The sequence below is a fragment of the Zootoca vivipara genome, chromosome 3 (assembly GCF_963506605.1).
Source record: "Zootoca vivipara chromosome 3, rZooViv1.1, whole genome shotgun sequence".
Classification (NCBI taxonomy): Eukaryota; Metazoa; Chordata; class Lepidosauria; order Squamata; family Lacertidae; genus Zootoca; species Zootoca vivipara.
Genome location: NC_083278.1, coordinates 66,316,469 through 66,342,530, shown reverse-complemented (window position 1 = coordinate 66,342,530; position 26,062 = coordinate 66,316,469). Strand labels below are relative to the sequence as shown.

General features: G+C 39.7%; 1 protein-coding gene across 10 annotated transcripts in view; it reads right to left on the bottom strand.

Moving 5' to 3' along the window:
- The window catches only part of ARID1B (AT-rich interaction domain 1B), a 363,660-nt gene that overhangs the window by 264,398 nt on the left and 73,200 nt on the right, over positions 1 to 26,062 (bottom strand). For all 10 annotated transcript variants that reach the window (XM_035108659.2, XM_035108661.2, XM_035108664.2 and 7 more), the window contains exon 3: positions 16,255 to 16,392. In XM_035108659.2, the coding sequence (XP_034964550.2) occupies positions 16,255 to 16,392 (138 nt within the window). The remainder of the gene's footprint in view (positions 1 to 16,254; positions 16,393 to 26,062) is intronic.

Sequence of the window (26,062 nt, the reverse complement as noted above, 5' to 3'; positions counted from 1 at the left end):
TTCTAGCCCAACAAACAAAAAACCAAGCAGGCATTAAAGTAGGACTGACATGGAAATTTACAAACAGGCTTTCAAAATGGGGAACAGGGGGATAGCTACAAACACAAGGCACTTGGGGAGCAAAGGGTGTAGGGATGATGATGAGATGAGAGCTAGAGTTTCTCCCAGTATGCCCCACAGGGGACATTAAGGTCCACAAATAACAATATACTGGAGATCCTGAGTCACAAGGTGGTTAGACTGGCCTCGACCAGGACCAGGGCCTTCTCAGTACTAGCCCCGACCTGGTGGAACACACTCTCTCAGGAGACTAGGGCCCAGCAGGAGTTCTCATATTTTCGTAGGGCCTGCAAGACAGAGCTGTTCCGCTTGGCCTTTGGACTGACTCAGTCTGACCCCAGTGTTACCCTCCCCTAAGGTTTTATCCTATAGATATTTAAATGAGGTTCCACTTGTAGATTCCCATTTTAAAATTGAATTTTCACATTGTATTTAATCTGTATTTTAATTGAATTGTTTCTTTTATGCTTGTTTTGAAATTTTTGTTGTTAGCCGCCCTGAGCCCGGTCTTGACTGGGAAGGGCGGGGTATAAATAAAATTATTATTATTAATAATAATAATAATTGTAGCTTCCATTTCTTCAGATCTAGCTCTTCATTCAGGGAGAAAGCAACTTTTAAAAAGTATTTAGAATTGTTGCAATTAAAACATAAAAATAATAGAAGTTTGGTAGCAGAAAATATTTAAAGGGCTAAAAAAACCACTACCTTTTAAAATACAACTCAATAATTTTTATACAATTTCATTTACTGTAGATACTTTAATACAGCTAGTTGGTTTGTTAGCAGTAAGTACCCAAAGAACTATAATTTGCACTGCAGCTGAGCTAGAATTCCAGCCCAGTTAACCACTTTTTTGTTTTTGTTTTAAATCATGGATCACATTCTTGCCCCATTCCAAATTCCACATTAGCTCTGATGCACACACATAGTACTCCTGCATGCATAGGCAACATCATTCATTTCATATTGACATTGGGTTAATATGTGCAAAGGAATGCACATGTAGATCTGCTTCCCTCTCTGAAATAAGTAGGGTGGTCCATGTGGGTATAGCAATTCTGTAGTAGAGCTACTGCACTCATAAGTAATTGTTGCATTGATGAACTGCACACACACAGGTTTGTTTACATTGTTTACTTTTAACTGCAATTGCAAAATCACATCCTGTAGGTTACTCTAATTTACAATTACCCCATACAGTGGTTTCTAATTAAAAGAGGAAGAAAAAACCCCTGCATGGTCAAGCATTTCAGAATAAAACCATTGCGTAAATTTGTTGACCTGTCCATCTACTGCTTGTTACAAAACATTTTTAATACTCTGGAAAGCAAGAAATGCCTGAAAGTGTAAAACACGTTAAAGTGAGACATAGGCTGCATTTGGGCAGTTGTTTAATCCATCTTTCTGTCCCTTTTCTAGCTGTTTTTATAGGGCTTTCAGGTGGTATTTGATTGCTTCTTGCAAAATTTTCACTAGTTTCACATAAAATCTGTTATGTGAAATTATACTTATACTTACAATACTAATGCTTATACCTACAATACAATAAAAGTATAAGTTCAGTTTTCACATCAATTTTCCACAGTTCCATCCACTGCCTCTCACCTGATCTGTTATGTTTGCAGTGGGTGTGGCTTACTGGCATTCCAGACTATCATACATCCCAGAATCCCCTGAAATTGCAACAGGGTTTTTTCTAAGTGGCTCAGAATGAAAACATTAAAAGTCCTTTTAAAAAAAATATAAAATGAACATTTACAAAACTCTGTTAAAACCTCAATCAGCGCAGAAACGAATGGAATTCTTACTACTTAAAGGCAGCTCCGTTGCGTACAAAATTATTGGTAGAAAAGAAAAATATTCTGTAACCACAAGAAGCAACTGAAGAGGCATGTCAGTCATGAATGGAGGCGTTATGCCACTACGTAGATGCCATCACTGAAAGATTCTTAGATGTGACTCTCAATAATGGTAGCACCTGAATAAGTTTTAATGCTTTTTTGGGGGGGTACATGCGGGGGGGGGGGAGCACATTTCCAAAGATATAACATTGCCCTTATATACAAACTAGTGTGTGCACAAAACAGATTGACTCAGTGTGTGTGCATATTTAAAATCTGGAAGCTAGTGATATATGGATGACTGGTACAGAAACTCACTTTAAAATAAATAGCTAAACATTTCAATTCAGATTTTCCCTATTCTGGGAGCCACCCAAAGACGGTGTATCGTGAACCATCAGCAGAATTATGAAGTAGCTGAAAGTGCCATTTCCACACTGAATTGAATTCAACCCTGCCCTGAAATTCAGCCCAGGCCAGTTAACAACTTCCCCAGTGAATGGGAAAGGATGAAAAAGAACAGACATGGACCCAGGTGAAATAAGTGCAATTTATCATCTTCTGCCATACCTGTGGGTTCTTCCCCAATAAGAGTTTGTCCTCCTGGAGTGGATCATACCTGACTCTGCAGTTTCTAGCTAGCAGATTCCTCGTTCCTGATTATATCCGCTTGCATTGGCCTTCTGGGGCAAGGGATTAAAAGCAAAAGCTGACTTCAACAGCAGGGTTGCCACCAAAGAGAAGACATCCAAGGAGGCTGCCTCTTCAGAACACTTTTGGGAACCATGGGGGTGAGGAAGTTATGTTGATGGGCCAGTTTTCCCGGGGGGGGGGAGAGCATGTGGGGAGAGCAGGGGGGAACCAAATTTAAAGTGGAGGTGGTTATAGTCTCAATGAGGTGGAGTGCTTCTGTACCAACAGTGCAACTTTTCCTGAAGAAACCTTCCTAGGACAGGGAAGATCTAAGTAACTTTTTAGTAAGGCTTGATTGAGTGGTGGCCAGTCAAATCCAGCCATCTTGGATCCCACAAGGCAAAACAAAACCGTAGAACAGTAGAGTTGGAAGGGACCCTGAGGATCAACCCTCTCCAGGAATATGTAGTATTTACTTTAATAAAACTTCATTTAATAATTGTGTAAGAAGCCGATTTAATTACAAGTGTAAAGAATGCTCCGTTGATTATGTGCCTCGCCAGTTCTAGAGTTGAAGGGGACCCTGAGGGTCATCCAGTTCGACCCCCGTAATGCAGGAATCAGCTAAAGCATCTATGACAGGTGGCCATCCAACCTCTGTTTAAAATCCCCCAAGGAAGGAGAGTCCATAACCTCTCAAGGGAGACGATTCCACTGCCTAATAGCTCTTACTGTCAAGTTAGTTAGTTTTAAAATGTTTAAAAATCAAAAGTTGTATATGAAAATGGGAGATAAAATTATTTAAAATGGAAGAGAAATTGAAAAAGGGTTGCAAGAGACTTTCAGAATGAAGAGCTTAATACATACTTTTCAAACAAGATCATACTCACAGGCTTTCTATGTAATGCAAAATGATCACTCACACAATCAGGTAAGATTGTTTACCCATTTCCCTCAACATATGTGCACCTGGTACACTAATTACAAAAGTCTTGTTAAAAGAAGTGATTTACTGCATCCTTAAATTTATAGTTCCAGAATCATCCACTTTAAAATGTACACTCACAGGGCATGTTACGTACATTTACATCATTTTCATAATCTGGAGATTATGCCACATTTCTGAAGGGCATTTTTAAAGGGTGAAACTTTATACATTTTATGCTTTAGTTGGAAACAACACCTGGATTGGGGTGTTTCTAATGCTACTTGTCTAGATTTAATTTATTCTATACGTTTTTATACTTTCAGTTGCTTTAATGATAATTATTTATTATTTTATTTTATACAGTGGTACCTTGGTTCTCGAGTTTAATCCATCCAGTCCGCTCGACTCCCGAAACTGTTCAAAAACCAAGGCACGGCTTCTAATTGGCTGCAGGAGCTTCCTGCACTCAATCGGAAGCTGCAGAAGCCGCATCTGACGTTTGGCTTCTGAAAAATGTTCGCAAACCGGAACACTTACTTCAGGGTTTGCGGCGTTTGGGAGGCAATTTGATCGACATCTAAGCTGTTCGGGAACCAAGGTACCACTGTAATGCATTTATAAGAGTTTGGTTATACTGAACATACTTAACACTTATACATAGCAAATTCCCACTGCCTTGGAGAAAAACTTTGGGAGAAGAAAGGGCTAAGGAGTAAACCCAGAGTGGTCCCTAAGATGGTTGGATGGTGCCAAGCTGGTGCCAAATGTCTTGCTCTGCTTTCCTTTGGTCCACAAAGGACCAAAGTGAGGCCAGGATCAGTGTCTTGTCATCTGGGCAGTTTAGGACTACAACTCCCATCATCCCTGCCCAAGAGAGGTTTCTTCAGTGCTGCTAACACACCAAAAACAACACAGGAGGCAGCAGTTACAAGTTACCAGTCTCTGCAGCCACAGCAGGCACTGGATTCTCCAGTGATTAGACTTCACTCCTGGAGGTGCACTCCATTGTCTTCCAAGATAGATGGATGCCAACAACAACTAAGCAAACAAAGATGTACAAGTTCTGAATGCCACTGGGACATCTGGCACTCAAGGCCAATTGTTGACAGATACTTTGCTTGCATCAGTTCATTTGGATCAGGCATAGGCAAACTAGGCCCTCCATATGTTTTGGGACTACAACTCCCACCATCCCTAGCTAACAGGACCAGAGGGTAGGGATGATGGGAGTTGTAGTCCCAAAACATCTGGAGGGCCGAGTTTGCCTATGTCTAATCTGGATCATAACTGGAAAGAATTCAGTTTTAATTCAGAAGTCTTTCAAGTAGATTCTCATATGGTCATAATATAAGACTTTGTGTTACTCATGAAAGAACAAGCATGAGAACAAGGTACTGCATGATGCATAAAACACTCAAATGTGCTATGTGCACTTTAACCAAATGGCAATATGCGAGGTCAGTAAGACGGGTTAAAACTAGAATGCAGGTCAGGACTTGACTGCTAGGAAGCATAATACTGTATACTGTACTAATCACAAGACAACTTTTCCCAACACTTGAAACGCAATCAAAGCATTTCCATTTGAAGCTACAGGAAGACACTTACTGGGATCATTGAGCATAATTCATTTGTTGTGAACAAGCCGTACAAAGTTATAAATACATGTGTCCATGTATTCCTTTTCTTTTTAACCTCTACTTTAAAAGCATTAACAACAAAACACTGAAATCTGAAGAGGTACTTTGTTCCTAGAAGGACTGTGACACTAAGAGCCCTGTGTGTATTAGAAGAGCCCAAACTTTCTGAAAAAATGAAACGTTGTCTCCAGAGGCTACAGTTTTGAAAGGAGTGTCACATGTGGAAACCCATGATGGGAAAAGCAGTTGGAGCGGTAGTGACAGAGTGGGGGAACTGTTGGTGAAAAAAGAGCAAGCATACACATACCCGGTACCATTACTCCTCCAGTGTGAACAAGTTAGCTGTTTGCCAAACCAAACCCATCTATACACAACACCATCTAAGCTGCCTCCCGCGTTAATTCGTTAATTTCCTCACATGATGCCACACATGTCCCAAACCATGTTGAAGAATCTTGCATGTGTCTACTTGCAAGTAAGGTAAAAACATGGGAGTGACTCATCATCTGAATCTGTTTAATGAGAATACATGCATATAGGTCCTTCCTGCATTGCAATTTTTTTCACATTGTTCGTGGAAGTCTTCCTGGAGTGAAATTCCTGACTTAGGAAAGTTCCTTACATCTATAGTGCATGAAAAATGTGTTGGGGACAACACAGCATTTAAAACATCAGTCCTTGCGGGGGGCGCCAGTGTTAAGTCACAAATCTTCAAATATAATTTAGACTTCTGTTCTGGAGTGTCGTTCTAATAAAGATACAGTGGTACCTCGGTTTAAGTACACAATTGGTTCCGGAAGTCTGTACTTAACCTGAAGCGTACTTAACCTGAAGCGAACTTTCCCATTGAAAGTAATGGAAAGTGGATTAATCCGTTCCAGACGGGTCCGCAGAGTATTCAACCTGAAGCGTACTTAACCCGAGGTATGAGTGTAATTGGTTCTGGAAGTCCGTACTTAACCTGAAGCGTACTTAACCTGAAGCGAACTTTCCCATTGAAAGTAATGGAAAGTGGATTAATCCGTTCCAGATGGGTCCGTGGAATACTTAAACTAAAAGTACTCAAACCGAAGCGTACTTAAAGTATGACTGTAGTTTCTCAGACATCAGTAACTGCTTTTGGGAGTTGTATGAGAAGGGTGTTTGTGCCAAACATACCTGGCAATAAAAATCCTAGGTCTCATTTTGCTTTCTGCTTCCTCAGCTAAAACCCTCCATAGAAAAAGGAATACTGCAATCCGTTTTTTTCAGGAGTGGGGGTGTCAGTGGGGCAAAAAGGGGGGAAGTCTATTTCAATTGAAGGAATATGTTTAATAATAATTAGAATAAAAAGAGTTTTACAAGCTACTGCACTGGAGATGTTGAATCAATATGAGGAGAAAAGATAAGAAAGTCTGCTTTATCTAATTTGTCATCTACCAGCCTGGAGAAAACTGTTTTAAAATTTTAAAAGGGCAGTATCACAGGAGGCGAAGGTATTCAACTTAAAGGGCAAGATTAGAAGTCTGTACTTAACCTGAAGCATATTTAACCTGAAGCGAACTTTCCCATTGAAAGTAATGGAAAGTGGATTAATCCATTCCAGACGGTTCGCAGAGTACTTAAACTGAAGCGTACTTAAACTGAAGCAAACTTTTCCATTGAAAGTAATGGAAAGTGGATTAATCAGTTCCAGACGGGTCCACGGAGCACTTAAACTGAAAGTACTCTAACCGAAGCGTACTTAACCCGAGCTATGACTGTACTAAAAGCTCTAAATGAAGTTTTCTGAATTTTTAACATATTGAAATATTCTCTTCTCTATTCAGTATTAGAGCAGCACTTTTCAATGAGCTCATTTCTAAATACTGATGGTCAACTGCAAATCCTCTCACCTCAGTCTACAAATGCTGTTTCTGACATTTTCCTGCTGTTATGTGGAGTTCTTGCCTAGTTCTGCCTATAGCATTAGGCTCCCCATCCTTGCCTTATTCTCCACATTCTTAATAGGTGTTTTTTTTGTTTATTGCAGACAACTACGGTGGTGTCTCCTACAGATACTATTTCTGAATAGTATCTAACACCATTCATCCTTGTAATCATAGAATCATAGAATCGTTGGAAAGGATCTAGTTCAACCTAAGGCAAAGTTTTGTCAAACATATGTAATTATCTGCAATGCATATTCAGTGTGAGGGCACCTTCTTACACACATACATACATTCAAATAAATGAATACAAAATAGATTATACACTTTCCTCTTTAAAATTCAAGTTAGCAGAGAAAGATTCTGTTTGATATAGTTTATAGTTGTGTTTTCTACATCCTTCAGCTCTGACATGCTATCTATGCATGTATTTAGTTTGTACACTGATAGCAATGCCCAAATGTTCTTTTTAAGTTAAGAAGTGTCCCCCAATATATAAAGCACTTTTAACTATAGAACCTTAACAGATATGAATACTTGGGAAAATTGAAAACAAGGGGTCTGATGTGGAATTACAGGTTGTAAGTAGTGTAAGAGCTTGTTTGATTTCAAACGGACATTCCAATACTAGTTTAATATTTTAAGACTTTTCTCAATTACCATGCAGTTGCCAAACAAAATATAAAACGTAATTAGCAGGTGTCATCTGCGTCCATTCATGTATGGAAATTATAACACACACTCCTCTTGGTTTCCTTCCAGTCCCACAATTGCTAAGAGTCATTAAGGAAACACTTTTGTCTTATCTGTCCGCAACGGAGCTGGTACTACAGATTCAAGTCAGCACTACCAATCAGTTCAGCAGCTAAACAAAATTACAATCTCTTGGGGGTGGCAGGATTAAAGGATGCTTTTTCTTTAAGCTTTCTTGCTGTGCAAGCAGAGAATTTGGGTCTCAGTGCTCCACACAGCAGAATACTCCACCAGCCTGTCTGCCACCAGCAAAAGAATATCTCTGAACTGCAGGGCTTCCTCACGTAAATGAGGTCATAGCAGTGCCCCAAGCTTACAGTAGAGCCAAAACTCAGAAGACAGCTTACTGAATAAAGGAGGGGGGGGACAGCACCAAGAGTAGCTGGTTCCTCTAGGCTAATCAAGCTAGTTACCCAAAAATGCTACTTCATAGGAAACAGTTCGTTTTCTCTTCAGGGGCATCTTCCTTGCTTAACTATATATTATAGAGAAAAGGTGGACATGAATTGAGTTCATAGGACTTACAAAAACTGTACCTGTAGTTAAAAGAAGTACATTATACTAAAAGCAATCAGAAAGCTGTGCATGGGCTGGTTAATTATACAATGTCAAAATCACAGTTTAACCGACAACTTCCAAGTAAATTACTACTCAACGGGTTTTTTAATAATAATAATAATAATAATAATAATAATAATAATAATAATAAATTTTATATCCTGCCCTCCTGGGCCAGGACCAAATATATGATACATTAAAACACAATCAAACAATTGATTAAAATAAAGCTTAAAATTAAAATCAGGATGAAATTGGCAGCCCACGAATCACAACCATAGGGTAGGGAACATCAAGTGTTCGCCAGGGCCAGCTTTCCATGCTGGTCCCATATGAGCTGATAAAAAGAGCCCAGGAGGTAACTTACATACAGGGTCTCATAGAAGGGAGTCCCATAAAAAAGAGGGGGGTAAGACTGGGCCCGGACCAAAGGCCAGGCGCAACAGCTCTGCCTTGCAGGCCCTGCGGAAGGATGTCAAATCCCGCAGGGCCCTGATCTCTTGCGACAGAGCGTTCCACCAGGCCGAGGCCAGAGCTGAAAAGGCCTGGGCCCTGGTTGAGGCCAGTCTAACCTCCTTGAGGCCCGGGACCTCCAAGGTATTATTGTTTGCGGATCGTAAGATCCTCCGTGGGGCATACCAGGAGAGGCGGCCCCCTAAGTACAAGGGTCCTAGGCCATATGGGGCTTTAAGCACCTTAAACCTGACCCTGTAATCTACCGGGAGCCAGTGCAACTGGTATAGCACTGGATGAATGTGGTCCTGCGGCAGATTTCCACTGCATTCTGTTTTGTATTTAAACTAAACGAGAACAATACATTTTTATCTACTATCAAGGGTTAAAAAGACAACAGTGGTGTATAAATAGTATGTATAAGTGTAAGTATATAATTATGATTTTATTCAATCAAGTTGCTTCTTCTCCACGATACTGTGAGTGAGAACTAAGAGTGAGTGCCCTATAGTTTGTCTTAGTGTTACATCTGAACCAGGTGACAAAACAGTAACAAATCTTGACCACAGCTCATGGTTTGTCTGGAGTGAGACAACCCACCAGGTTCAGTTGCAATGCCAGGCCTAACCATTGGCGGCAGCAGAGGAGGAGCGAGGCGGCTGCAATTTAGCTGCATGTATTCACATACATGCTCCTTCCTAATTAGCCACAACTGGCTTAGCATTACATGCAAACCTGGCCAATATGAACCCTACTAGGCCTTGTACAAGAAACAGTGCTTCACCTTCTGGGCCATCTCCCAAGAACCATTCTGCACCCTCTCACAATTTTGCTCACTTAGAAGAAAAAGAGCTGTACAGCCCCAAACACAGTGACCATTTTCCCACATATTTTTATATAGAACTATTGGGATCTATTAATGGAAATTAATGATGTGCAAACTTTATTTTAAAAATACAGCTAGAGGTATAAAATAAAGCACCTAACCACATTATGGGGCGCACAGCTGAACCCCCAAACCTCAGGTACTATGCTCTATCAGGACAAGGTACAGTGGTGCCTCGCTTAACGAATGCCCTGCTTAACGAAATTTCCGCTTAACGAAATGATTTTTCGAGCGGAGGTTACCTCGCTAGACGAATGCATTTTACGAAAAATTTGTCTAGCGAATCGCGGTTTCCCATAGGAATGCATTGAAATTCAATTAATGCGTTCCTATGGGCAAAAAAATTTAATTTTTTTTCAATGCATTCCTATGGGATTCGCTAGACGAATTTTTCGCTATAAGAAAAGACCCGTGGAACGAATTAATTTCGTCTAGCAAGGCACCACTGTACACTGTTTCACAATAGCACATCCTCTCCTCTTCCCACCATCCACCTTAATTCTGCTCCAGAGAGTTGGAGAAACCTCTACAGCAGATTTAGGGAGCACACGAGAGGAAGACTCAGCAGCTCAAGAAGACAGCCGTTATCACAGAATCCAAGAGTAAGGGGATTCACAAACCTTGCCGTTTAGGGGGAGCATACACCCATTCAGGACAGGTGGAAATCAGAGCCAGAGGCTTTGGCTGGTGTACAATCATAACCTCTCCCTTGTCTTGGTTAATTCAATACGTTAATCCTCAGCCATCCGGTGATTCATTTGGAGAAAGCTTTCTCAACCTTGGGTCCCTAGTTGGACTACAACTCCCATCATTCCTAGCAAGCATGGCCTGAGGACTCAAGGAAGGTCGAGAAAGGCTGATTTAGAGATTGAACCATTGCTCCTTGAGTTGATGAAAATGAAAAACAGACCTGGCTATCATCAGCATATTGACGACACTACACTCCAAACAGCTGAATTATCTGTCACAGCAGCTGCATGGGGGCAGGAATGAACCTTGTAGCAGTGCATCCAAGTCGAGGGGGGTGAGATCAGCAGTCACCCACTGGTACACTCTAGCACTGGCATGCCACAGCAGGATTGGAAGCAGTGCCTACCCTCAAACTCCCATTCATCTCAGGCAATTGTCCAAGGAAAAGCAAAATGAAGGTTCACCAATCTTCAGGAAGAGGCTTTTGGGTGGGGGTAGGAAAAAATGAAGTTCCCACTATGCAAAAGCTTCCCACTCCCATAAAACTACCTCTGAATACAAGGCAGCTATATTCACTCTGCACAGTGTTATTTATTATGTCTTGTTTAGAATAATAAAAAAGTATCAAGCACTATTGTGACATACTTGTACAGACTTGTTTTGTGGCCAATTAGGACAGGGTTAAGGAAAGTCATGAAGGGGGAATTAATTACTTTAATGAGAAAGGAACCTCTCACAAGCTATTTATCCTCCCTCCTCAAATTCTTTCAACAATTAACTTAAAGTAGCTTCCTCAGTATTAATGGCAAAATACCTATCACTGATATCTATTGATGTAGAAAAGGGTAAGGGAGTGATATTTAGTTATAACTTATATACAGGCATCATTGGTAGTTTCCTTTTAAACAAGATCTTTTTTATCAGCTCACATTCCAATAGTTTTATTATCAAGTTAATTAATAGACTCCTGAGCTAATATCCAAATGCTAAGCAATTAATGGCACTGAACTATAAATGGCCCTGTCTATGCTTTTGCAGCAAAATCTTATACAGAAAATGTAATTCTATCACTTCAGTGATTTAACACAGGCTTTGTGAGGTTAATATTCTCAAGCAGTTACAGAATAAAGAACTGTTTTAATTAACCTTCTGTGATTTAAATATTGGAAAACAGAGGTTGGAAACTTAAAACAACGGTATATTAGCAACAACAAGGAAGTATTTTCTGGATCAAACCCAAGCCACAGATGATTTCTACAAACTTTAAATTAATTACCTTTCCAAAATTTATTTACACTTGAATATATTTTCAGTGCATTTTAAAGCTGAAATGCCTTTGCTAAGTATAACTTGAGAAAGGTTTTATAAGTAAGTAAGTAAGTAACAGTTTCAATGTTATTTGCCTTCCAGTGGTAAATAAACATTCAGACTGTAAAGGTGATGAAGAGCAATGTATCTCTAGGAGATTATGGAAATTTTATCAAAAGAGCAGGGATCCCTCATTTTCTGTCAGATACAATGTAAATATCTTGATACACCCATGTAGGAAATAAATATTGGACAGGCTTTTCCCTCCAATCTTCATATTTCCCACTTTATTCATAAGATCATATATACACAATAAATTATTCTTCTAAAGTTGCAATCCTATACACTTCTGCTTAAAGGTAAGCCCCGTTGAATTCAATCGAACTTAGTTCCAGGTAAATTGTATAGGACTGCAGCCTGAGCATCTAATTCATTCTAAAGGGCATACAACCCAACCCAAACCTTCAAACTTTACATTCACAATGGCAATGCAAGTAAAAAATCTCCACCCAAAACTTAAGTGAATGGGCAAGTCCTCCCTATGACTATCAGGGCTTATATACGTGCGTAGAGTCACCCTGGCTTCTACAATTGCATAGAGCTATGTGACTAGCTGCATGTGGATGGACATGTACACTTGAAAGCACATTCCACTCAAATCAATGTACCATAGACAAACTGCATCCACACTCAGTTGCACATTTGAATGTGTTTCTGAATGCACATCCAATTTATGGGCATGGCTCCCAAATCTATGAAGTGAGAATACGGTAAGTACGGCAGTGAACATGGAACTCCTTAACTGAATCAGGATGACTATAAACTCAAATGTGTGAAGAATCTTCGCCTCCTGGTGTGCTCTAGTCCCAAGGCAAATTGGTTACCTGCCCTTTAAACTGCAGTTTCCAAACTTGCTGAGTAATGAAAAGAAAGTAAACCAAAGGTGATCTGACAATGTGAAATTATCATTAAATTTATTTAATCCCAAGAGATGTTCAATGTCTTTTGCTAAATATCAAAATTTGTTAAAAGAAAAGAGAGAGGGGAAAGAAAGAAAGAAAGAAAGAAAGAAAGAAAGAAAGAAAGAAAGAAAGAAAGAAAGAAAGAAAGAAAGAAAGAAAGAAAGAAAGAAAAGAGGACAGGTCAGGTTGTTCTAACATTTGCTTTTTTATACAGCATTATCTTTTTTATGTTTGCTCTTAAATGAGTTTGGAAATGCAGTCAGAAGTCAGTAACCTACACAGGAAACCTCAGCTGCCGAATGCATTTTAGAAATGTTTCGGCAAACCAGTCTTCATATAGTAAAAGCCTGCATCTGAGCTTTGGAATCTACGTTTATATACAGTAATATTGCATTCCTTTTTATAGAATAACTCCAACCCCCGGTGAAACACTATACATGTCTCTTAATAAGTAAGTTCCACTGAGTTCAATGCTGCTTACTCGCAGGTAAGTGTATGTTAAAACTACAGTCTAAACGCATTGATTTTATTATGCACAACAACTAAAAGCCATAAAGGCTTGGTGTCCTGCAGCAGCCCACCAAATACCAAACAGAACTCTGCTTGTAGCTTACAGCTATACATATGTAAAAAATAAAATCAAAAGGGCAGTAGGTTAAGCAGTTTTATAATAGCTTCCAATTGTAGGCCACTGCATGCAACGCCCAATGCACTCTGCGACAAGTATGACCTAATTCTAGCCTGAGCAGCACAGTGAAAATGCAGTTGCTGCTTCAGGAAAGTCTAGAAAGTTACTGGTGTTTTAAAATATATTATTCAAAAACACCTGATAGTACAACATGAAAAAGTATCAATTCCCTAAGATAATCTGCAAATAATTAAGAGTAATAGGACCATCAAGTTATTATTATTACTTCCAATACACTTTTGATTATTTCAATGAAAACAGACTTGCTAGCTGAATATTTTGGTCATTGTTCATTCGCTGACTTGGCAAGCCTCATTTAATAAGTGCAAGAAACCAAGCCTTTGGTGTCACAGGTCCAGGATTATGCAGGCACCTTTTGTTTCAACTTCTAAGTGCCATGAGGCCTATGCAGACAATGAAGAATACAGTACAGGCAGCAACCATTTGGCATGCAGTTCACGCCTACAAGAACACATCTGCAATTTTCAGAATGGAAAAATATATATGAAATTATAGCCACTTAGTGGTGGCTATAACTTGAAAATCATCATTAAATTTTCAAATTGGGAATTGGAAAATGTATGGTCCAAGTTTGTATCTTGTGTTATAAGTACAGTCGTACCTCGGGTTGCAAACGAACACCTCGGGTTACGAACAACCCGGGTTACGAACTTCGCAAACCCGGAAGTATTTTCGCCGCGTGCGCAGAAGCGCCTCTGCGCATGCGCAAAGCGCGAAAATAGCACTTTGCACATGCGCAAAATGGCGGTTCGGGCCCTTTTCGGGTTACGAACTGCGACCCGGAACGGATCGCGTTCGTAACCCGAGGTACCACTGTAAACAAAATGTGCATTTTCCATGTACACCATCTTGAGATCCTTGGAAGATAAAAGGTGGTATATAAATGTAATAAATAAATACTGTATACTATTGATGTTTCCCTGGTGGATTCAAACAAACCACAAATGCACATTCAAATTGTTTTCATATACAAAACTAGCAAGTTTGGACACATTCAGCCATTTGGACAAGTGTTCAAACCTCCCCTCTAAACTTTATATATTTGAAACTCCAATGTGAGAGGAGGGAAAACATTTTGTTCCTCTATGTAGAATATTCACATTCACTCATCCATGTATTCGAGTACAGCTTTTAATTGAAGAGCACAAGCATACGACTCACTTTTTGGAATTTATGGCTGCAAAAATGGGTTTGAAAACTGGTAGGAAATGCATAGTAGTGGATGGCACCGGATTGAATGCTGTGCCACCTTACCCCACCACCTCTCCATCCTAGAATACAGCAGCAACACAACCAGATGGAGGTCAAGTGAGCAGTCCCACCAGGCTGCCTGCTACTGAAAATGCCTTCTCGGGGATGGAGAACCAGATGCCTCCCCTGTGCTGCTGAACTCCTATTCTCATTAGCCCCCATCAGAATGGTCAAGGACGAAGGGAGGTGGAATCCAACAACTTCTGGAAAACCACAAGTTCCCCATCCCTTATCGGAACATCCTTCTGAGATTGGTGTTCTTTCTTTACAGAAATTCCTTTACGAGGAAAGAACAATAAAACTTTGTCGCTTCCTTAGAAAATAGGGAGGACACTGAAATGACTTCTTTTATTAAGTTTGAATACTATTCTTAATTAAAACAAAACATTTTTGCAACAGTGTCTGTCGTTTCACCTACCAGTTAAATGACACTACACACAAAAGTTCTACAAGCCCTTTAGGGGAACCTGAACTTCAGCAGCTCAGTTTTGCTAGAATGCAAAAGGATACTGACTGAATTCATTTTGGTTTCACTTTTCCTGTCTGACTGCTTCTTTTTCCAGACTGTCCTTAAGCTGTGGTTACTCCTGGGACTATACTGGAATATAGCCTACCATCATAGTTACCTGAACTAAGGGCAACAAAATCTCTCCACTACAACCTACTTCTTGTTTGTAAGCCTAAAGTGCATAGCACGCTGAGCCACCTTTTCACCTCTCCTGAACTTAATTTATTTTATAAATAAGATCCACTTTTTTATTTGGACATGAACACATTAATGCTGTCTTGTTCCTATTACCATCCATTAAAATAAATGTTTGGTTTGGATAGCATAACTGGATATAACCACAGAATAGTAGCTAGATGGAACATTCCCGTTTTAGCATCTCTAACCTGCAACAGAGTTGAGACTGCAATTCTATACACACCTGCAATTCAATAGCACTTTCCTAGGAGTATCCTTCAATTTCCACAAGTTCCATGTGAGTGTCTATGCTACTGTGTCAAGTCAGCAGTATATAAACTTTTTAATTACTAAATAATAAACCCTAAAATGCATTGAAATATGCAGATAATATCAGCTTTTGGTATCTGAGATTAAAAATCTTCTCAGTCAGAGGCTCTCAGCCGGTAGATCACAGCAAGTCAAGTCGTTGACCTAAGCGATTTCTGCCAGCTGTGGCTCATTTAAGTTTACCATGTGAGAAGTACAGAAGAGTCATCTGCTTAGGACTTGTAACTGATTTGTCTTCTACAAACAATCCTGATCTGTCTATGGAACGCTATAGCTGCAGCAGAATTGGATGGATATGTGATGTTTGCTGAATATTTTATTTCATCAGACATTTTAAGCAGGATTTGTAGTTGTAGTAGTAGTAGTAGTAGTAGTAGTAAGATGAACCATCTATATATAACTTGTAGAAAGATGGAGAAAATAACAGAATATATACTGCCAATCCTATCTCAAAATAAGGAAGCCCAGGAGGCTTGATTTTAATCCTAGAATATCTTACTTACTCCTGCTAAAAATCAAGGCAAATCAGATGGTACAATTTAAAATGGAGATAGCTGGAAAAACTGGGTTACGTTATTAAAATAGTAGCTCAAATATGTCAATCTCTTACATAACATTTTGAAAATGCATCAATGTGAGATCAAGAGATGGGCTTACCTGCTGTGTCTGGTACCTCTGTTGGGCCTGGGACATATACTGGGCCTGGGACGGCAGATGCTGAGGTTGTGGCTGCTGGTTGTAATATGGCTGTTGGCAGTAACCGCTTACACCTTGCGGACCATATTGAGGAGGCATCTGTTAGGGGGCGGGAAACCAAACTCTTATGAATTGAGGAAATAAATAAAATTTAAGTGTGCACTCCTAATCCCATTTATACTGACAGAATCCTAACAGTTCAAATAATTCTTAAAACAGCCGTATACAGTGATCAGAATGTCTGTTTCAATGTGACTTACAAATAAACAAGCCATTCTAGGAAGTGGGGAGAGGCAGAGAGAAAGAATGAACTCTAAGTGTTAAAGCATGGCTGTCCTTTACTACAACCATAACTCTATTTCAATCACCCGCTGTTCAATTTCTTCTCCAGCAATGGTTTTACAAAATAAGATTCTTCTGTCTGGAACATCCAAACAACCAATTATCAATGTTTGCTAATGGAGCTCATAATTTGAGCAGTCCATAATCTTTACACAGCAAGGCTCAGGGTGAATTCTATGGGCTTACAAGACTAAGATCTTCTTAACTTTGATAAAGGAACTGAATCAGGCTCCAGAAAATAATTGCCCACCCCCCTCCCTGTTCTGAAGCCTTTGCCTGCATCTTTGTATAGCCGGGAGGGCACTGGAGTGAGTTAGGGATAGTCTGGCTTCTACAGAGCAGACATCCCTTGCTAGCAAACAAAACATGCATTCTAGAAGGAACTAAGTGACCAGAATGGAAAGCAAAGAAAAGGAAATGAAAATCTCTAGTGAATGTTGGAACTTATAGTGGTTGTTTTTATCTTCCTCTTCGCTACCTAGTTTCTGCTATGAAATCATATGCTTAACCTGCAATCCCACAAAGATGTAGGACCAGAATGTTCAGTCAAAAACCATTTATACTTTTTATCAACCAATCAGTTTTTCAAGTGACTAAAAGGGTACCCCTGATTAATGACAGCGGACTTTATATTATTTTTAAGTCTTACTGATTTCTGAAATACAAGTGTTTAACATTTGTTACTTTTATACCACCATTAACATGCACATGGCATGGTTAGCTAGCAGTTAAGGAAGTTATAAAAGATAAGAAGATTTCCTTTAAAGAGAAGAAAGCTTGCATAACTGGGGGGGAAAGGGAAGTGATTCAATCATCTAAAAGGTGTGAAAAGTTTAGGAAGATACCGTATCAGTCAACTGAATAAGCCTTTGTATACTCTCTGCTAAATGGGAATCAGTATAAATAAATGTAAAATGATACACACTGAAGATATTCCAGCCTCATATATATGTTGAGGAGATACCAATTGTCAGTGGCTTTCCATGAGAGAGATTTTTCGGTTGTAGTGGATGAAAAGACCAATTCAGCATGTGGCAGCAGAAAAAAGGCAAATTCTTTGTTAGAGATAGTTACCCTGTTTCTCTGAAAATAAGATGTAGCCATAAAATAAGCCGTAGCAAGATTTTTAAGCATTCAAGGAATATAAACCATACCCTGAAAATAAGACATAGTGGTAAGCACAGCAGCAATGCCGGCTGCAGCAGGAGGAGGAAAAAAATAAGACATCCCCTGAAAATAAGCCATAGTGTGTGGGGGTGGTTTTTTTTTTTAGGAAAAATAAATATAAGACGGTGTCTTATTTTTGGAGAAACACAGTAGTTAAGGGTCTTATGCATGTTCCATTACTGCAAAGTATGCAATAGTTTCCCCTGTTCCATTTTCACTTTTCCACCCCCCAAAAATAGCAGACTGGCCAATAGTTAAACTAAACCCACTGTTACCCCTGAGGTCTGGTCATAGATTGCAAAATTTATTGTGTATGGTAAAACTTCATCATATACACACAGTTTGTGAGATGTAATCACCTCTATCACATGTGAATAACCTCTGGATAACCACATGCAGTTCTCCACTTCCAAGCCAGAAGACAGAGAAAGGAAGAATAAATGGATGATGAATGAAGGGTACAGAGGTTTGGGGGGGGGGAGAAAGAATAGATGGTGGAAGGGAGGACAGAAGCAGAGGAGTGTCTGACCCGTTTTGTTCTCACCACCACTCTATTGTTCGCAACTACTTTCTGTCATGGAAATGTGGCCCCAAAAGTCCCTGACCTATATGATTTGAATTATTTAACTAAGTCCATGACTTAATTATTAGATGCATTTGTAATAAAATATGCAAGTACTATTCAGACACACACAAAATGAAATGTTCAAGATATGACAACTACATAATGTGAAATGTTGCCGAATCAACGTAAATGTTGTATTTGCAGACTATTCAGCTGAGCAACAAACACAATATACTAGTATCATTTTTGCAGATATCTGTAATGTAGAACAGCAGTTTCATTTTTGTAACATATTTTTGATGTACTGAGATTTTGAATAAGTTCGCTAGTCTTCACAGTGAGAGCCAAATAAATAAGTCTACTACAACAAAGCAGTCAATCATTTCTAAGAAAATGTAATCTCCCCTTCCATGAAAACACAACACGATTTCATTGTCATGAATTGATAAAAACTGTCTGCCACAAACACTAGATGTCATTATAAACTGTTTCCTTTTCTGATGGAAATAAACCTAATACATGTTCATGTGCGCAAACACAAATATATCTATGTTTAAAATATGGCTGATTCCAGATGAGCTTAAAAATTGAGTTTCCTCTTTAGAATATATAATTAATTGTATCCTGCACTTTTGATCCTCCCAAAACTGATATGCAACCAGGAAGAATTGTTTTGATACACAGTAATGTTTACTCTTTTCTTTACCCAATAGTCTGAAGCTTGTAAAGTTACTTTGAACTGCAACCTTCAATATGGCAGATTCTCATATATAAATCAACTCTCCTCATATGAACCAACCTAGACCCTGCGATCATCATCTGAGGGGCTTCTTCAGTGCGTCCTCCACAAGAGGTCTAGAGTAAGGTTACCAGATTTTTTAAAATGAATCCGGGGACACAATCAATCAATCAATATTTTTTTTAAAAAAAAGAAAGAGGAAAAACGTTATTAAAAAACTAAAGAAGTAATATCTCCTCTTCTGTGGTCTTCTCTGTTGTGCGGCCTTCCTCTGGGTCCCGACCTTTCTTGGAGCGCTAGCCATGCTTCCCCTCTCCCTCCTTGCACTGCGATCCACTACAGGCTTACTTGGGAGTAAGCGTTAGCTCAGGAATTGTCCGGCGGCCACCCATCCATGCCATGGCATGCCCAGTCAGTGGGTCCGGAGCAGAGCCAGCGACGAGCGAATGGGAGGAGGCGTGCTTGGACGGGATCAGCTCGGCTCCTGCTCGCCTCTTGTCCACGATGGCCAAAGATGAGCTGGCCAACAAGCTGAGCCGCCGCTTGCAAGTTGCGGAGCACAATGGTGAAGCCAAGCAGCAGCCACAGGCGCCCAAGCACCACCCGGAGGTCGAGCTGCCGGTCTTGGACAGTGGCGCTGACGGCGAGCTGAGCACCAAGTCACAGTGGCGCACTGAGCTCAACGAGCCAGCGCAGCTCTTACCCAGCAGCAGCACCCAGCTCCACGTCTCCAGCCCCTACACCGAGTCCCCATATGGAGACTTCCAGCGAGGCAAAATGGCGGGTGCCACTGCAGCGGGCAGCTCCTGAAGCCAGCCAGAGCCAATTGTGCTACCAGGCTGGCTCCGGGCTGTTGAGACTGCCGCTGCCACGTTTCCCAGGGACATTAGATGAAATCCGGGGACATTCTGGGGATGGAATTTGTCTGGGGACAAATTTGCAAATCCAGGGACTGTCCCTGGGAAATGGGGACGTCGGGTAACCCTAGTCTAGAGGATGGAAAAACAAGAATGCGCCTTTTCTGCAGTGGCTCCCTGCTTGTGGAATGTTCTCCCCAGGGAACCTGGCGTCTTCACTACATATCTTTAGGCACCAGACAAAAACATTCCTCTTCTCCAGACCTTTGGCTAATTGAACAATTCTATGGCCTTTTAAACCCGGGGTGTGCATGTTTTTGTTTATTGCTATGCTATGTATTTTTGTGTTTTTGTATTGTAAACTGCCCTGTGGTCTTTTGGCGAAGGGCAGTACAGAAAATTAATTAATAACAACCAATCAATAGTTATTAACAAATACCCTGTCTTGCAATTAAAAAATGATTTGGCTTACAAATCTTCAGTTAAAACAGCATAAACAAACTGTACTTAATCAAAAATGGAAGCCTTCTCTCCATTGGAGGGGATGCTGTTTAATAGCATGGTTAAGGAAAGAGGAGTGGGTGGCTCATTTAATAATAAAAATAAAAGAAATCAGATAAAATGCCTTTGCAGTGGAGTCAGTCCCTGCAAATGCTATTATTATTATTATTAACTTGCATACTGAATATTCCACCTGTAGCTCCAGTTCTATTAAGACCAGAAGGCTGGTGCTCTGCTTCCTATTCACTCTAAAAGGGTGACACTGATAAAGGACCTGAAGTACAGCCCCTTAATGGGGACCTGAAGTAATGCCCCTTAGGCAAAAAAAAGGTCCACATATTCCAACAGGTTTTTATTAAACAATAATGATGATTATTCAGTGTTATTCTGACTGTTGCTATTTATGTCTGGTTTGGTTTTATTCTGTGGGTTTAGAACTGCTAATTATTCCCCTTTTTTAGCTGGCCTGGGCTTCTAAATGGAAATAAGAAGTTAGGTTAACAGTTTACAAATAAATAAAATAAACTGCAAATAAACTGCAATTTTATTTATATTTCAATAGTTTTGTTTGTTTTCTCTCTCTATCCCCACTGCATGAACTTTTTTAACTGCTAGAAACTGTTGCGCTCAGAAGCTTGAGAGGTGGCCTAGAGAAGGCATTAAGAGACTGAGCTATAAATCAGGAAGTTCCCAGTTTGAATTTTGACTCTGCTTGAACATATTGCTGACATCTCCCCATTTGCCTCATGTAGGCTGACTTGCATTGTGAAAATAACAAGCTAGTGTACAAAATTAAGCCAATGCACTTAAAGAACAGATATCCCACACAGTCAGTACTAAGAATCAGTGCCTGGGGATGTCCGTATGAAAGGGTAATAAAATAATAGTGATCTGCATTACAATATTGTTGTAAGGATTGCAACAAGATACTGAACGTGACATACTTTCAACATTTGACAGCTCTGTATTATCAGCTATGTGTCTATCTCACTTCAACAGTTATTATTAATAGGATCTTTTTTAGTATTACCAATATCTATATACTACTCTGTCTTCATTTTCTTAAAATAATACAAACAGAAAAAATGACACTATATCTAATAAAGCATCTAGCTAATATTAGACTATTTGTTCTCTTTAAAAGCTATATCTAGCCCCAAAGGTACTACTTCAATAAAAGTAATCTATAAATCTATTATTATTCTCTTCAGAAAACAGCAATTAAGGCCAAATAAGGTGCATTTCCTGAGGATGAATGACAAATTGTCCATAGTTTAAAAAAAAAATTTTTAATCCTTCCAGTAGCACCTTAGAGACCAACTAACTTTGTCATAGGTATGAGCTTTCGTGTCTGAAGAAGTGTGCATGCACACGAAAGCTCATACCTATGACAAAGTTAGTTCAGCAAACATCCCCATCCCAAAATAGATCTGTCCAAGTAGGAAAATACAAAACAGGGAAGTTTGTATATGAAAAACAAGACACATTGTAAGCTTGAAAGTAGAAAGCTGGAGATGGGCAGGAGGACTTTCTCTTCTTTGACCCTAACTCTCTTCCCATCTTACAAGTCCTTTTGCCAGAAATCACTTCATTGCTCTACACACAGAATTCAAATGTCGGGACAGAGGGGACCATAAACGCATTTGATGCAAAAGATGAATGCACCTGGAACTTTTTTAAAATGTTACACATAACTGTGCGGTTTTATTCACTTACAAAGCAACAATGTAATGAATTTAACAATGTAATGAATTTGAGGAATAGCAATATAAACATAATGTACAGTATGTGAAAAAGTGTCTACTTTCTGTTTAGTAACTTGGTAAAATTATAAATATTCTTTTCACCCATGCCATCTATGTACCACAGGGCCCTCCCCATTCAGCATACAAAATGTTGCTCATCTTCTTTGTGGTTCTTCTTTTTAAATACATGCATTGGCTAAGCACTTGGAATATGCACTTGCACTCAAAATAAAAGGTTTCATTCTCAATTACAGCCAGTGTTGAACTATCTTATAAGTGTACACAAAAATTAACACTCAAGTGTATAATTGTAGTTTTATGCTCAACTGCCCAATTATGTACTTTAAAGCACGTTCAAAGGAGCCATTGAGGGCATTCAATACCTCAGATCCATAAAGTCTACAGAGTACCTTCTAACAAGACAGCTGCATAAAGAGGAATATTCCAAGCTATAAAACAAACAAAATGGTAAAGTTTCATTCAAACAAACATGAAACTGAAGGAAATGAGATTTCATAACGCTAGCAGGTAAGGAACTAGATCTGCAGGAGTTTGTGAGAAGAAGTCTCTTTAACAATAACAAAACTATTATTATTATTATTATTATTATTATTATTATTATTATTATACCCCACCCCAAAAATTGTAAAACATTAGACATTAAAAAATTCCTGATGCAGGGTTGCCTTCAGATGACTTTCACCCCAGCAACCAGAAAGCTAAGGTACAATATAAGTTTATTGTGCATAAAGGGCTCCTTCTGTGAATAGAATGCACTCCCTTGGCTAACCCACAATTTCTCTCAATATTTATAGAGGTCATCATCATTTAGAATCACGATTACTTCCAACATGAGCAACATACCAAACCTTTCAAATTACCTTTTCCTATAATTTATGCAGTCTTCCTAAACACCACAAACACAGCGAGACAGTGTCAATACATTTTAGAAGTGATACCTTGAAATGTATTACGTTTTCTCAGGATGAAAATACCACTTAAAGAACTCCCCCCTAGGAAAACCTTCTCCATAACAGCTGGTCTCTGTTCGGGTTCTGCGCAAAGATTCAGACAACACCTTAAAGAAAGATGCTATTACCTCACAAAATCTGGGCATGAGGCCTGAAGGTAGTGGGATCAGGGAGCTCATGGAACTTCAATGAATTGGCTGTGCCAATGCACCCACAAAGTCAGGATGACAGCAACAGGTCACTGCCCCACCACACCAACCACTACTGGTCACTTTTGAAGATTAGCAGAAAAGTAATGAAATAGCCAACCTGTCCAACAAGGAACCCGGGAACAGCAACCTGGACCACCAAATCAGCCAACCTCAGACCCCCTCTAGCTGCCCAAATCCCATGATCTTCACTGGGGAAGTCTTCAGGACCTGTACTGCATGTGAGAAAAGGTGATCTGCTAGGAAAGTGTCCACGTCCTGTAAAATCTGTATCCAACCAATTGCCTTGCCTTAACTTGGGTGACCAGACTGAAACTTGGCACGGTCCAGCATGGATCCTTGCCATCAGTGACCACTGCCTGTTTGCTCTTGTGCTTGTCCTGACCCCACTCCTGGTGTCCTGACCCCACTCTGCCCAGCCAACACAAGACAGCTTGTGTCTGACATTTTCCACAACCAAATCATGCAATATACAAATTTATTTCTTTATTTAAAGCATTTGTATGCCTTCCCATAACAAAGTTCTCTGCGTGACTTACAACAATCATAAAGCAAACATACTAGCCTTTAGCAGTTTTAAGAGACCAGGGGCAACAGTTTCATGAAATTTCATATCCCAGCACATCCCTCAGAACATGACAATATCCAATATTATATACTGTACTATGAAGATCTTGCTCATAGTTTTCTTTCTTTCTGAAGTGATACACTTGGGGGAGCTTGGTGTCAGGTTGCAGTCAGACATCTGGATAAACCACGTCTGGTCAAGACAGGAAAAAGCCACAGCAAGCCTCAGGCTTACTTGCTGCCCCCATCTCTGCAACCATGAGTAAAAATTTATATTAACTGTATCTTCTCATTTTGTCCAAGGCTCAATAAACTGTGATTAATTAAACTGTGTCTTGTTTGAAACAAGCCAACCTCAAACTACAGTTTAGGGTTCAGACATAACACACTCAACTGTGGTCAATGAAAAATGGAAGCAAAAGCGTCTGATCTCCTCCATGAAGCTGCACCAGATTAAATGGAACTGGGTGAGATCAAGCTTCACTGTGGCTCCTTTCCACAACAATATACAGTGCTATTTTCCACTATGGAGGTAAACAATATATGAATGATTTATCATGTCACGAGTTTTTAGATCTGTAAAAATTAATTTTTACTATTTTTTTGTGAAGGCAGTTTATGAAGGAGGTGGGGAACAGTTCACTCCTTCACTGATTTGTATGTATATGAGTAATCTTTTTAAAGGGAGTAATTTCATATGTTCCACTGCCACTTAGTCAAGTCATGGGAAGTCAATGGAGATACATGCACACGTAGACTGTTTCCAGACCATATGTTACCGTAGATATTTTCCCTACAAGGAAAAGCAAAAACCATAGCAGCCAACTCCTAGGAGCCAAGGTCCCTTCAGCCACCCCAGTAAAGTATTTGACCCCCCCCCCAACCCAATGATAATAGTAGTAATAATTTGTTATTTCTACCCTGCCCATCTGGCCGGGTTTCCCCAGCCACTCTGGGCAGCTTTCAACAGAACACTAAAAACAGAATAAAACTTCAAACATTAAAAACTTCTCTAAACAGGGCTGCCCACTCAAGTTGGTGGGCACTGCCATGCAAATGGTGTGCCCATATTTTATTCAAGCTGACACCTCTGGCAACCATTAAGATTCCCTGTGGTTTATTCTCAGTCTTCAAAACTGTTCTGATTGCTTCCATGTCCTATCATAAATATTTGCTTATTTTTCAAAAGAAATTTTAAAAATTGCACACAGGTTTCATCCATTGCCCTCAGCTAATGATTCTTACACACAGAATTGGTCTGTAGGACATAGGTGTGCACAATAATCTCCTCCATTGAATAGATGGTTAAGAACTGCCAGCTTTATCAGCTTTTGGGAAAATCAGAGGTGTACATGTAATATCTGGTCCATGGGGTCACGAAGAGTCTGACACGACTAAACGACTAAACAACAACAACATGTAATATCAAGCCCCTTTCCAGCCCCCAAATGAACAGAACTCTCATACCAAACAGTGCCTGCCATCTAATTCAGTGTCAAAGCACCCCACATATACCACAGGTGTTATTAAATTTGTATGAACACAGAAAGAGTGGAAGTTGTCCTAAAGCAGGTCAGATTGTTGATCTATTTTGCCTAGTATTGTCTATGCTAATGGGCAGCATATCTTTCCCACAACCTGCCACCCGGAGATGCTGCATTTTGAACCTGTGACCTTCTGTATACAAAATATATGCTTCACCCTTGAGCTATGGTCCTTCCCCAAAGATTCAGCATCCTTCATCATATACACAGTGCTTGACCACAAGATCTGTATGCGTAGCCTTAACTTTGTACCCTTGGGCAGTAGACTTGGTCATACATGTTTGTCAATACAGCTTCATTAATTTTAACAGTTCAGGTGCCTCTCTGAATATTAATCGCATTTTCTTTTCTCTAAGAATCACAAAATGTGAGTAATTGTAATGAGCAATGTTCTGTCATATTTCACATAATGAACACAAATGTATTACTGAGAGAGAGGGGGGATTATATTATGTACACACAGAATCAAAGGACACATACCGCACTAATAGTTAGTTAGTTAATTAAGCAACTACCTATTACAATGGCAGCATTTACACAACTCAGCAGAAAGCAGGAGAAT